Below are 15,144 nucleotides of genomic sequence, written 5' to 3' on the forward strand. Positions count from 1 at the left end.
CTGCATTCTTTGTTCTGTGTCAACCTATAGCATACTGCCTTGTAATTTTGAGAGACAGACTGGCATCTGAGTTCACATCCTTGACCCAAAGATGCTGTTATGTTTTCTCCCCTTCTTTTTTCCACTCTTCCCCCTGTTCTTTCCTGGTTGTTTTTGTTTTGTTTTGTTTTGTTTTGTTTTGAGATACTTTAGAGACTAAATTGACATAGTCAGTTTCGTTTCAGTTTAGGCAGTGAGTTGAACTTCTTGATTTTTCCCAAGTGATTTGTGTCTTTGGAGTGCAACTGCTGTTTTCTTCCAGCCTACGAGACCTGCAGAGGCAACCAGTTCACTTGCCCCAATGGCTACTGCATTAGTCAAAATATGGTTTGTGATGGAGAGGATGACTGCAGAGATAATGGAGATGAAAATGGATGTGGTAAGGAGAAGAGATTCTTATTGGAAAGCATTTTCTTAAAGTGTTTTCCAGAACTTGTATTCCTACTCTCCTTGTTAGAAATTATCTGTGATAAGCAAGTCTCAGGATTGCCTGCATTTTAAGTAACTTAGTGGGTGGGGAAGAAGGAGGTGACTCCCCTGGCTTTTCTTAAAAAGATCCTGGACCCAATTATAGAATAAATTATGATTTCTTCCCTGTCATCATTAAAGCAGAATAGGTGGGGCAGTCTGTCCCTCTTCTTTAATATATGCTGACTTTTTTCTGTTTTCAAATTCGGATTTTCAACCACGTAAGTCACTGACATCCAGTGGTAGAAGATAGGCAAAGTGTGAGAGAAAGAGTTAGGGACTGGTAGTTGCAGGAGACTCTGCTACCCAGGGAATTGTTTCAAGATTCTTTGAGAAGGAAATTGACAATGATATTCACCGCCTTCACCAGCAGTACCTCCAACAGTGCGGAAGTTACTAACGCCCACAGCATAAAGCAAGTCCTGTACTGTTCCAGCCCCTGATATAGTAAGAGTGATGCTTGGGGAAGATCCATTGGTTTCAGTGTTCCAGGCAGCAGTCTTCCTGCAGTTTAGTTGTAGTTTTTCTTACATTGATGACATTTCACTAAAGAAAAAGAACAACCAAAAAAAGGACAGACAAAAACAAAATAAAAACTCAGGAAACTTGCTATTACCTTGATAACCCTAGTTCTATAATTCAGGATTTAAATTAACTGCATTTTCTTCTAGGGGTTATTAATCTAGTTTGTTTGATAATTCAGGTCCATGTGTCTTCTCACTCTTATAATCTGGCTGCCTACCTTAGAACAGAACTTGAATAATTCCATTTGCCACTTCTCATCTCAGTAAAAGCCCAGTAGTACAGTTAGAAATACTAGTTTACTAAGAATACTTGTGGACTTCTCTTGTCCACCTGGTCTATATTCTCTATATTGATTAAAAAGAGTTGGCTCCCTCTCCCATGTGGCCTGTGTCTCTTTTATTCCACCCCCTGCAGAAAGCAGTACTCATCATATTCGTGAATGTTACCCAGGCGAATGGGCTTGTCCAGAGTCTGGAAAATGCATCCCAGTTTTAAAGGTTTGTGATGGGACTTTAGATTGTCCAGGAGGAGAAGATGAAACCAATATTACCAAAGGACGATTTTGTGGTGAGTATGGAAATTTATCTGGGTAGTTTTCAGATAAATACTGTTTTTGAGAGAGAGCACACATGAGTCAGGGAGGGAGAGGATGACAGAGGATCCAAAGTAGGGTCTGTGCTGACAGCAGGGAGTCCGATGTGGGGCTTGAACTCACGAACCACGAGATCATGACCTGAGCCAAAGTAGGAAGCTTGACCCACTGAGCCACCCAGGCACCCCTCAGATAAAGAGGTTTCTGTTTTTCTATAATAGATTGCCAAATACAGAGAGTATTGGTGTTTGCATAACTATCCTAAAACTTACTGGATTAAACCAAGCAATATTTATTTCTCGTGGTCCTTTGGGTTGGCTAGGAAGTTTTGTGGCCTAGACCGGCTCATTGACACATCAAAGATATTAAAATGAAAACCTAGTCTAGTCTTTTTCCACATGGTGATAGAAAAGGCAAACCCTAGCGAATGAGCTCTTTTAAACCTCTTCTTAGGTCATGTTTGCTAAATTTGTTATTGGCCAAAGCAGGTCATCTGGCCAAGCTTAGATTCAATGGATTGATGAAACAAACTCCATCTCTTAATGGGAGGAGCTTCAAAATATTTGTGGTGTTTTTTCTTTCACCCAAGCAGAATGGTTTTAATGGCAATTTTGATGATTCTAAAGGTGTTCTGGGGATTTTATTCTCTGGCTTATACTTATGGAGAAGTCTTATCTGGCTATATTGGAAAAAAAAAAAGAACCTTCTGGTTTTTGGGATATATACCTTACTTTAGTTTTTCTTTTTTCCTATCTATATATCTATCTATCTATCTATCTATCTATCTATCTATTTACTGAGTGAGTGGAGGAGGGAGAGACAGAGAGAAAGAGAGAGAGGGAGAGAGATACACACAAAATTCGAAGCAGGCTGACAGCTCAGAGCCTGATGTGGGGCTCAAACCCATGAACCATGAGATCATGACCGTAGCCAAAATGCTTAACCTGAGTCAGACTCTTAACTGATTGAGCCACCCAGGCACCCCAGTTTTTCTTTTTTTTCTAAATGGTTGTAGAATATCCCCCCACCGTCAATCCATCAACTGTATGGACAATTGAGTGTCCTATATGGGAATACAATTTATGACCTGTAGTCTATAAATTATCTAGTAGTTGTTTAGAAGTAGCCATGGTTAACATGTTTCATGTTGCCAATCCAGTCACTTGGGAATTCTTGACTTTTTTCTACTATGTAAACAAAAAGATAGGCTTATGAGTTGATTTTTCCATAAACCGCCTTTAAGATGACTTGACTTGCATGTAGTTATAACTTTAAAAGGATTTATTTTTAGTGTACAAAAATCCTTTGTATACACTAATCTTAGCTCTTAAAAAAAATAAAAGGACTTATTTTTTTAAAAATAGGATTGAGCTTTTATTGCATAAAATTGCAGGAAGGCTTGAATGGTAATAATTTCTGTGTCTCTACTACATGCTTAATTAACTTTTAGGTTTGATAAAGGAAGCTTTTACTTTATAGGTAAATCAGTCTTGTCCAGAGTTCACTATTTATTTAACAAAGTGTTTTTCTCTGTTTAGATGTGAATTTGTGTTTTATATTGAGCTGTGAGTACCAATGCCACCCGTCACCAAATGGAGGGATATGTCATTGTCCCCTAGGTTTTGTCGTTGACCAAAATAACACCCGCACCTGTGTTGGTAAGTGACAGGTGGGAGTGCCTTGTGTTTCATCACAAGTGCAACGCTGCGACACTGATGTGTTATGTGATCTCTACATCAAGGTGTTTATGCTTGTGGATAGGAGTGACTATCTTTATAACAAAGACCAACACAGTCCCCATAGAAAACCTGGACAATAGGAAGTTTTAAGTCTGAGAAACTTGTGAAATGCACAAGGCAAAAGAGTGGTTCTTTTGAGTGGGTTGACTAGCTACATGGATACTTGTCCACAACATAATGAAGGAAGAAATCTTTTCATGTTTTTTAGTATTTGGAAGCAGGGTTGGTGTGGCCACACTGGTTGTTTAATATGGTATTACATGCATTTGGATGTATTACCACATGGCTTCTTCTCACCCCTGGCCTCTTCTCCAGGATGCTCATACCTCTTCAGGACCCAGCAACTAAAGAGTGGTCACGTAACACAGATCATCAGCTCTCTGCTCCACTGACCACGGTGGCCAGTCAGTACCCATGCCGTGCTTGTTGTTAATCCTATTGATTTCACCTGTGTTTGAAGATTCTTGAAACTTGGTTCAAGAGTAGACATGGTCATTTTGCTTCATTTGGCTGGCATTGAAGTAGATGCTGGTGCACCAGATACTTCTCACATCTCTCTTATCTGAATTGTAACAGTGATTTTTCCCACTAGGAAATTTTTGAGTGTGATGTGAGCCAGCTTTGCATCCTTCTGAGATTAGGATGGGGTCTGATGATAGGAAAATTACTATGGCCAAGTAACATCAATTTAGTTTTTGTAGGATTTAAACAGTGATTTTTAATGCTCTGATTTCTTTCCTTCTTTCTGATTTTTGATACACAAACAACAAACGTATTAGCAGAAAGTGTCCATAGGGGTTTTTATTTATTTATTTTTAATGTTTATTGTTTATTTTTGACAGACAGAGAGAGAGACAGGTGCAAGCAGGGGAGGGACAGGGAGATGAATCTGAAGCAGGCTCCAGGCTCTGAGCTTTTAGTACAGAGCTCGATGTGGGGCTTGACCCCATGAACAGTGAGATCATGACCTGAGCCAAAGTCAGATGCTTAACTGACTGAACCACCCAGATGCCCCCATGTTTTTTTTTTTTTAACTTTATTTTTACTGTTGTTGGCAAAAGGGCATCTGGAAGGTAACTGTAATGATTCATTAAAATTAAGTTTGGTAGTCATCTATGGATCTCCAAAAGACAGATAATTCAGATTTTTCCTAGGATATCTGTGTTCTTTTGATATTCCTTCCAAATAAGGGGTTCTTCAGGGTTTTCTGAATAAAAACAGACATGGCATATGTAAGACATACTTTTACAAAAGTGCTTCTCCTGAAATAATTTCCAAAATATTAATATAATTTGGTCAAAAATACTGAATTTGGGTAAAAGTAATGAAGTTATTCAGTCTTTAGTCTCAGCTCATGGCTTCCAATTTGGTTATACTATATCAAATATGGTTGATCTTAATAACTGTTCACAGCCAGAAAAAAATTTAATGCCACAAATTAACTCTGGTTTACAAATTTAACTTGAAACTTTTGAGAAAGTCTATTCCTCAGTGTTATTGAGAACCATAATGGGACTCACTTATGTGTCATATGCCAAAGAAAAATAAGATTTTTATATCCGCTAAGCAATCCAATTAAGGTGGTCCTTGTGGTGTTCAAAGGAGGCAATTTTAGGTTTCTAATGTTGGGACCATGCCCCAAAGTTTGCCCATGATCTGATTGTTCCCCTGAAGTAACAGTATAGTTACTTGTTGAATATAAGACATGTCACAAGACAAGACATGCATATAAGATAAGACGTGCTTTACACAAATCACTTCAAGAGATTCTGAAGACTCAGAGACAACTCAAAATTATTTAAGGAAGCCCCTAAATTTCTAATCATTTGAAAATATTCTATAAAAAAAGATGATGATCTGCAACGGGCATTAAATGAAATTAGGACACTTTTTGTGTTTTATTATTACAATCATCATCATCACCACCACCATCATCAGATTGGGGATGCAGTCAACTAATTAAAAAATACCGGTCACTTGAGTGTTCTCAACTGTTAGGTGGTTTTCTGAGCCCCTGCCTGTGCTGCCTGGCTTCATTGTGAAGGCAGCGTCCCCTTTTCCTCAGAGTGCTGTTCATCTGTGGGTGCGAGGCTGCTCCTTTTGTCTTTGGCAAATGTCAGGGTCTACCCCCCCTACCCCCCGCCCCACCCCGCCACTTATTGCCACCCACCTGCCAATTCGATTTCTAGTCTTTTTAGTTCTCTAGGCATTTCTCCTTTCTCTTAGTAGAAAAGGAATTCCAATAGAAATACCAGAAGCCACATTCTCAGTATTCCATCAGCTTCTCTCTTTTTTCTTCTCTCACTCCCCGAAGAGGGGACTGAGACGGCTGCTGAGCTGCGTTGCATTTGGAACTTGATAGGCCGTGAAGTCTATTCAGTAAAAGTGATTGCTCTTTCAGAATCCTTGGCTTAGTTTTGTGATGCCCTACAACCTGTTCTTAGACATTGTTTTTTTGCATCCTAGAGTCTAGATAGCACATTTTCCAACACTTTTCCCCCCAGTATCTAAGTCTATGATGAGCTTTGGGTTCTATTTTCAAGTGTCTAGGGCTACTTGTCAGAGGTCTGGGCCACTTTGTTTTGAAGTCTGAAATAAATGAAAACTGTCATAATGAGTTTTTAAAAATACATTTAACCTATTAGTGAATGTAATACAGAAAATGCCAATGTTCTGCTGTGGCATAAGATAATTTCAGGGTTTCTAAAACTCACCCAGTTCCTAGCACACTGGAAGTCGTTGATCTAATACTATGACACTAGTTTCAACTTACATGATGAACATCTTTTTTTTAATCCCTGCAGTGTGTGCCTGGGACTTTAGTACAGATGACTTCATTTGGAGATAAACTCAAAAGTCTGCAGTTGGGGGCCTTTGTGATTGTTAGGTCCCGTGCCACCTGTAGAGACCTTTTCTGTGATCTCTGTTTTTCAAAGATGTGTTCTTTGAAGCTGGGTTAACATTTATTTCACAGACTGTGTTTTGCTCTCTTTGTAAAGAGAACACATTAGTTTTGATACGTGACATTACGAAACCAGTTACACTTGTTTCAGCAGGGTTTTTAGGAAAATTCTTTTGGTTTGCTCTTTCAAGCATTTCAACTCAATAAACACTCTCTGTATGACTGTGACCCTGCATGGCTGGCTCATTACAGAGGCTTCAGGTGTTGGAAACCTATGCAACATCTATCATCTTAGACATGGCTCCCCAGTGAATGCCTCAGTGGTAATCAAGAATAAAATTGAATAATCCTGACAAGTAATCTTGTGGACTTCTACCATTCATCTGCCCCTGGTAGTCTTGACCTGGCTGTGGAGCCTCCGAGGCATGCTGAAGCAGTTTACCAGGGTTATTGTTTCTGATTGACAGGACATGCTGTTTGTTGACGGAATGACATCATGGTACGGAGTTAGGGCAGGGAGGTCATTCAGCATGGTGGGATTTCAGACAACCTGACGGATCAGAGGGTGTCCAAGGGGGTCTAAGCTAAAAAGGGGTTTTTGAATTATTTTCAAAGCAGTATCTGTTGGTATGAGGTGACAAAGAATAAAAAGGAAAGAAAAATAGGTAAAGGTAATGGCGTGGGAGGTGGCATTATAAAGCAGTGTGTTAGGGTTTTAGACAGTTTGCACTACTTTTCTATTCTCATGAAAAGCCTCAAGTCTACTTTAATTTTTCTTATTTTCACTTTGGCTGATGACGTGCAGTAATTATCCTTCATTTTTCTCCATAATGTAGACTGTAATCTTATTCATTCATTAAAAGTGACAGTGATTTTATACACTCATTCAACCTTTAACGTACTTGTAGCCCAGGTGATAGGAAGGGCATTTGCACCCGAGAATTCTTAGTTATGACTTCTTCACCTTTGGTTTTCTTCTGTTTGACATCAGAACTCCTGTTCCCGGGGTGACTGCAGGCCCTTAAGACATATTCTCATCGGTCTTGCATTCAAAATGAGGTCATGACATTCTGGGAATTTGAGGGCGAATATCCTGTACTTTCATTTCTACTGAGGTGAAGCCTCAGGTGGTGCTTTCTCAGGGCTGAGGTGAGGGCACACAAGAGATAAGTCATGAAAGGCCTTTTATTTATACACACATGCCTTTTACCTTGTCATGTCCAAATTGGATTAATGTTTTCCTTTGGTTAGTCACAGTCCTTGGAAAGGGCCATGGAGGCCCATGTTGTTGTAGTTGATCTTGAGGGAAAACTGGAAACTTCAGCTTGATCCCAGCGCTTTCTTGAGCTTTGTAGTTGGGGAGTTGTGAGATAGAGGGCCACGCAGCAAGTATAGTAGAACCTAATTCACAACTGTGACATTTGTTGCAAATGTAATCGGGTCCTAGAAATGTGGAGAATTCTAGACCCTAGGGTACAATGCTTTCAGAAATTATAATTTACTGAGAACCTGTTGGTATAGGATGTGATGGTCTTTCTCCCAGGTGAAGAGAGCAGGGTGAAGGAGACTGAAGAGTGGATGTGAACTTGGAGGGTCAAATGAAATATTTGGCAACAATCTACTAAGGATAGGCTACAATTTCTGTAGCCCTTAAGCTGTACAATCTTTGAGAAAGACTCGTTATATTTTATGTTGTTCCATCTGCTTCTCCCCCCCCCCCCCCCATACTGTATTGTTTATATGTCAGTTTTAGAAAGTAGAACTAGGACAATGGTGACAGTAAACCCTACTCAGTCATGTAATGGACTTCCAATGAACACTTATTAAATGAATGAATGAATGAATAAGAAGTTAATGAATAAGTAGAAGAGAAGATATTTAAAAATGATTTAAATTTAATTTTTGTTATAATTTTTTTTCCCAACTTTTTTTTTTTGGGGGGGGGGGGACAGAGAGAGACAGAGCATGAACGGGGGAGGGGCAGAGAGAGAGGGAGACACAGAATCGGAAACAGGCTGCAGGCTCCGAGCCATCAGCCCAGAGCCTGACGCGGGGCTCGAACTCACGGACCGTGAGATCGTGACTTGGCTGAAGTCGGACGCTTAACTGACTGCGCCACCCAGGAGCCCTGTTATAATTTTTGATGTCAGAGGAAAGGCAGCTGGGCAAATGAATCTTTCCAAATACTTTATTGCAGTTACAGTTTTGTAACTTCTTGATGGGATAGATATAGGGCAGGTCTTACTTTATTCTGATGTAGCACTGTCCAATAGAACTTTCTGCAATGGTGGAAATGTGCTATATCTACACTTTCACATTAGGTAACCCTTGATCATATGTAGCTGTTGATCACTTGAAATGTGGCAAGTAAGACTAAGAAAATAATTATTAATTTTATTTCATTTTATTTATTTTATTTTAAAATGTTTATTCATTTTGAGAGAGAGCAGAGAGGGAGGGGCAGAGAGAGAATCCCAAGCAGGCTCTGTGCTGGCAAGGTGCAAGCCATGAGATCATGACCTGAGCCGAAATCAAAAGTCACATGCTTAACCAGTTGAGCCATCCAGGCGCCCCAATTTTCATTTTAATTAATCGAAATATAAATTTAGGAGGCTACGGTGGGCTAGTGGCTGCTATATGGGAAAACACAGTTTTGAAGGGAAGAAATTCAGATATTTTGTAAATCAACATTAAAAAATGAAATGCAATACCACAAGGCTATGAATCTAAGCAGTGCTGTGCATCCTCTGTAAAATTATCCTTTGTGCAGATTAAAAAAAACTGTTTAAATCATCTTAGATTTTCCATAGTATGAAGATGCCTGTTCTGAATTCCTATTTTTTGTTGTATGCCTAGAATCTGGGCTACCTCCAGAGGGGACTTATTTAGATATGGGCATCACCACATTCCTATATGGCCCGTCCAAGACTTTTGTCAGAGTGTGCTCAAAAAATGCTGGTAAACATGGTTATAAATATTTATTTCCCATGTGGCAGATTTTGATGATTGCCAGATATGGGGAATTTGTGACCAGATGTGTGAAGACCGAACTGGCCATCACCAGTGCCACTGCGCAGAAGGGTATGTCTTGGAGCATCAGCAACATTGCAAAGCTAATACTTCCTGTGAGTAAATTAAGTACGCTTGCCATATCTTGGAACCGGAAACAGGAAATATCCTCCTTCCATAGCAGATGACAAAAGAAATATCAGCATTTATGTGGATAGCAGGGTTTTTTCATCACAAATTAGGAGTGGGCGCTGCTGCCAGAAGAACGGGTCCACGTAAATTTTATACTTTGTTTCTTAGGGACCAACTTGTGGATTAATTATGACCATTATTCATATAGTTTTTTAATTGGTTGCTTGTCCACTTTGAGTCTGAGCTTTTGTGTCATCCACAACATTTAATTGTGGTATGTTACTTGTACATTTAAATTTTAATTTACCTACCGCAAATGTGGGTGACTAGTATCTGTAGAAATAATTTTGGTATTGTTTATGAAACATTTAGGGGTGGTTCCAAATGGACCTATGAAACTTGGGTTGGAATTTTGGGGAATGCCCTCATTCTGGATGTTTGGTTGGAATCAATCTAAGAGTACTGTAGTATAGAAAATTTATGGGGAAAATCTGTTAAAAAAAAAGAAAAGGTATTCCCCCTCCTCCATTTTCATGACATTTTGTCATTGAATCATGCATTTCTGGGATAGAAGATCTTGACTTTGTTTCTTTTCGCCAATGTTTTTTTTCACATATTAATTTTGAAGTTCCTTTGGCCTGACATTTATCTGCTCACATAATTGATCAATTGCCCATTTCCAAGTTATTTTCCTGTACAAAATCTGACTTGCTGTGTAATAGCTTTTTGGTACAGCTGTTTTTTTAACAATTAAATGTAGTTATTTTTAAATGGGTAATAAATTCATATGTTCAAAAACTGTAATCTATAAAAATGTCTTTCTCCATCTCTGTTTCTCTCTGCCCAGTTTCCGCTTCCCTTATCCCATGGATATCATTGTTTATTTCAATTCTAGTGATTGTTAAATACATAAATAAGACTGTACAAGTATTTAATTCTATTTTTCTATACACACGGTTGTGCATTGATATGTATCAACACAGAGAACTTTTCTTCACTTTTTTATGTTAGCATAATAGTCCATTTTTTTGATGTATATTATTTATTTAGCTATTTCCCTACTAATGGACTTTTATATCATTTTTTATCCTTTGCATTTTTGATCCTTTAGCCATTGCAGACAAGACTGTGAGGAAAATCTTGATACTCATATGTCATTTTGCAAGCCTGTGAGTTTGTAGGGAAAGCAGATTTGGATCATCATTGCCATATTTTTAACAGTGATTTCCCAGTAATCCTTAAAATATGTTCTGTGCTTTACATAATCTGAAGTTGCACATGGGGTAAGGTGCCCATATCACAGAGGATTCTTGAAAATACCTGATGTATTCCCCTCAGTGTCCTTGAAAGCACATTGGACTAGCAGTCAGGACACTTGAATTCTTGGTAGACTCTGTTCCTAACTTACTTGGATTTTGAACATTTCATCAAACATCTTTTGCCTCCATTTGCTTATCTGTAAACTGGGTAGAATGACACCCATATGCCTGCCTCAGAAGTGTATTTTAAAATCAAATAAGATGACATGGAAGAAGTATTTGAAAAGGCAGGAAGCCTATCAGTTGTAAGTTCTTCTGAGAGAGTGATATGCATATGTTTGTTCACTTAAAGGTGTGATAATACCTTCCTTCTTCACATTTAGCTGAGCAGCCCTCCGTTATTTTCTCCAATGGTCGGGATTTGCTAATTGGTGATATTCATGGAAGGAACTTTTCCATGCTGGTAGAGTCTCAAAATCATGGAGTGGCTGTGGGTGTGGATTTTCACTATCACCTACACAGAGTCTTTTGGACTGACACTGTGCAAGATAAGGTAAATAGAAATTTCAGGAGTGTAGCTTGGGAGTTGATAGAACCCCAAGCACAAAGTGTTGATAGCTTTCATTTTTGGGGGAGTGAAGGGGAAAGTTCTTTTGTTTTCTAACAAAAAAGGCCCTTGAGATATTTTATGTTAATCAGCACCTTTTCCATGCTATACTATTACATGTGACCTATTAAACAAAGCAGTCTATTATATGGATTAGCCTTGAGCAACTTTTAATTTTATTCGAAATGGAGTCCAAAAGCCTAATTAAAAGAAATAGTAGACATTCTTTCAAAACTGGACAGATATTTGGTAGTAATTTTTGAAACTTGATCATTTAAAATGTAAAAACTACTCTGCTGCTTTGGATGATAAAAATCAGATTTTACCTGCATCTTCTAAATGGAACTGTAATGGAAGATTCGGTAACAAATAGTGACAACATTTTGTTTAACAGCCAAAATTTCATTATGCTGTCTTATTTGGAAAGTGTGACAGATTTAATTTCAACATTGAGTGATGCAATAGAGATTTTTAAAACAAACTTTAGAGGCTTCTAAAGAGTTATGGAATTGTATTTCTTCCTGTCACATTTTCTGTACTATTAGTAAAATTTTAATTCAATTATGTGATGACTTTTGCATAAAAATTCTAAAAAATGAGAATTTGGATTATTAACAATACTGATTTGCTTACAGCTAAAAATCAAAACAAACCATCACCACCTCCTCCACAAAAAAAGCCACATTTTTTAATGAAACTTTTGGTAGTTACCAAGAATTAGAAATGGAGGATTTAAAAAAATCCAACTTTTTATATTTGCCTTACATATACTTTGAAATAATCTTTTTCTCCCTAGGAACCCATTATATAAAATATTTTAGCAAGTCTCAGTGAATTTTTTTTTAAGTCCAGCTGACTGATTGGTACAGCATAGATGATAAATATACTGAATGAATATAGGAAAACAGTGCCCACAGCTTAAGACATGTAATTTTGTTTTTTCTTTCTTTTAGGTTTTTTCAGTTGACATTAATGGCTTAAATATCCAAGAAGTTGTTTCTCTTGATGATCCAGAGAATCTGGCCGTAGACTGGATTAATAATAAACTTTATTTAGTAGAGACCAAGGTCAACCGCATAGATATGGTAAATATAGACGGAAGCCACCGGATCACCCTCATAACTGAAAACTTGGGGCATCCTAGAGGAATTGCTGTGGACCCAACTGTTGGGTAAGAGATGTGGAAACATACTGATTTTAGTATTTTTGGAGCTTTATCTCTCCTCTTATACATAAAACATCTATTGGATTAATTAAAGGTTAACTCGGATTTCTTGTAGGCTCCAAAACCCATGCTTATTTTATGTCTCCACTCATAGAAGCTTTAAAGGAGTACCTCTACTGGTGTACTAAGAATATATGATTTTTTAGGGATATGAATTTTATTTTTAGTGTTCGCCACATTTGCCTGCTGAGAGAATAGACTCTGTTCTGACTCAATCTAATAATGTTGTTACAACTAGATGTTGCTTTTGATTCACCATGATCAAGATGATCATTCTAACATGAATTAGCTGTAGTTTTTTAAAGAGGGGAAAGAAGATCGGAGCTATTCTTTTGGCAATTGTTACAAACTGGGATTGAGATGACAATGGTAATACCTAATTACAAGTTGTTTGATGTGCGACATGCCATCAAGATTGGTAATGCTTACTTGTCTGCAGGTGTAAATTCAAATTTTCCTTGTGTCCACATTTGAAAACAGTTATAGGAGACTTAGCTTTCTCCCAAATTCTCAAAGTTGGATCTTAGCACACTTGGGGGTGCCTGGGTGGCTCAGTCGGTTAAGCGTGTGATTTCGGCTCAGGTCATGATCTTGAAGTTCATGAGTTCGAGCCCTGCGTCGATCTCTGTGCTGACAGCTTGGAGCTTGGAGCCTGGAGCCTGCTCACACTCTGTCTCTCCCTTTTTCTCAAAAATAAACATTAAAAAAAAAAAAATTAGGGGGCGCCTGGGTGGCGCAGTCGGTTAAGTGTCCGACTTCAGCCAGGTCACCATCTCGAGGTCCGTGAGTTTGAGCCCCGCGTCAGGCTCTGGGCTGATGGCTCAGGGCCTGGAGCCTGTTTCCGATTCTGTGTCTCCCTCTCTCTCTGCCCCTCCCCCGTTCATGCTCTGTCTCTCTCTGTCCCAAAAATAAATAAACGTTGAAAAAAAAAAAAAAATTAGAAGGCTTGTCTGAACTTTGGGCTACTGAAAGTTTGCTGAATGATGATTATTCATTTGTACTTCATGACATGAATTTTTAGGCTGCCATATTAGTGCATTTTAATAGTTGCTATTTGGAGTTGTTAACTCTCCTGATTGTCCCTCGTAGTCTCTGATTTTTTTCTTTTGTTGTTTTATACTCCCATGATTCTCTAATCAGCTGGAGAAAATTTCCATTGATCCAAACAACCTAAAAACATATTTTCCAGAGAAACTTGTAAAATAACTGACTGTCATCTTTTGTTTTTCTTTTGTAGTTATTTATTTTTCTCAGATTGGGAGAGCCTTTCTGGGGAACCTAAGGTGGAAAGGGCTTTCATGGATGGCACCAACCGGAAAGATCTGGTAAAAACAAAACTGGGATGGCCTGCTGGGATAACCCTGGATATAGTATCAAAGCGTGTTTACTGGGTGGACTGCCGGTTTGATTACATTGAGACTGTAACTTATGATGGAATTCAAAGGTAAGAAGTATTTTTATAGCTTCATAAGTTTGGGAAAAAAGTGTATACATATAAATATAAATATTTATAAATAGTATATATATAAATTTATGGAGAAGGGTACAGCAGGACCAGGATTAAAATACTTTAATTAAAATTAAATTACTGGGTGGCTCAGTTGGTGAAGCATCTGACTTTGGCTTAGGTCATGATTTCATGGTTGGTGAGTTCAAGTCCCCCATGGGTGAGCTTGAGCTCTGCTTTGGGTGAGCCCCGCTTCTCTCCCTCCCTCTCTCTGTCTGCCCCTTGCTCACTTGTGCTCCCCCCTCTCAAAAAAATACGGACTTTGTGGGTTCAATATCTTGAATAACTTTTGTGTTGACATTTGCATGAAGTGACAAGGTTTTGTTTTTGGATTGTTGTTAACTTTTCTTGTGTTCCATGTTGATACTCATTATTGCGTAGAGCATTTGTTCTTTGATTTCTCCTCTCCGACCTTTCCCCCACTCTCAGATGGAACACATTATTTTCATTAACTCCTGAGTCCATTTATTTCTCTGGGTCCCTTATGGTTTGTTTCCAAAGAACACTTTATCGTTTAGCTTTCTAACTTTCCCCCAGTGAATAAGTGCGTATTATTATTTATTTAGCATAATCTGGTGGGAATTAATTGGATTTTACTCTGCCCTTATGTATTTCAAATTTCAAAGAGAAATTCTGACTTGCTTTTCACCTGATGTACTTCAAAGATACTTAAGAATATTTGAGCATAAACTATAGCATACTTTTTTTGCATTTTTAAATGTTATTTTATTATTTTTTAGATTTTATTTTTTTTTTAAATTTACATCCAAATTAGTTAGCATATAGTGGAACAATTATTTCAGGAATAGATTCCTTAATGCCCCTTACACAACCTCTCCAGTAGTAACCCTCTGTTCTCTAAAATATGACAAACTTTTTATTTCATCTTTTTAGTCTGATTACAGTTAACTGTATTAGTTAAATTGTTAACTGTTTTAGTTTCTCTCTTTTTCATATTTTCAAAAATTGGTTAAACCACAGTCTTTTTTTTTTTTAATTTTTTTTTCAACGTTTATTTATTTTGGGGACAGAGAGAGACAGAGCATGAACGGGGGAAGGGCAGAGAGAGAAGGAGACACAGAATCGGAAACAGGCTCCAGGCTCTGAGCCATCAGCCCAGAACCTGACGCGGGGCTCGAA

General features: G+C 38.2%; 1 protein-coding gene across 1 annotated transcript in view; it reads left to right on the forward strand.

Moving 5' to 3' along the window:
• Positions 1-15,144, forward strand: part of LRP2 (LDL receptor related protein 2) — a 199,290-nt gene that overhangs the window by 62,929 nt on the left and 121,217 nt on the right. The window contains exons 7-13 of the mRNA XM_047872129.1: positions 302-418; positions 1,447-1,599; positions 3,163-3,282; positions 9,262-9,390; positions 11,049-11,218; positions 12,226-12,443; positions 13,735-13,941. Of these exons, the coding sequence (XP_047728085.1) occupies positions 302-418; positions 1,447-1,599; positions 3,163-3,282; positions 9,262-9,390; positions 11,049-11,218; positions 12,226-12,443; positions 13,735-13,941 (1,114 nt within the window). The remainder of the gene's footprint in view (positions 1-301; positions 419-1,446; positions 1,600-3,162; positions 3,283-9,261; positions 9,391-11,048; positions 11,219-12,225; positions 12,444-13,734; positions 13,942-15,144) is intronic.

The sequence above is a fragment of the Prionailurus viverrinus genome, chromosome C1 (genome assembly GCF_022837055.1).
Source record: "Prionailurus viverrinus isolate Anna chromosome C1, UM_Priviv_1.0, whole genome shotgun sequence".
In the NCBI taxonomy this organism is placed as follows: domain Eukaryota; kingdom Metazoa; phylum Chordata; class Mammalia; order Carnivora; family Felidae; genus Prionailurus; species Prionailurus viverrinus.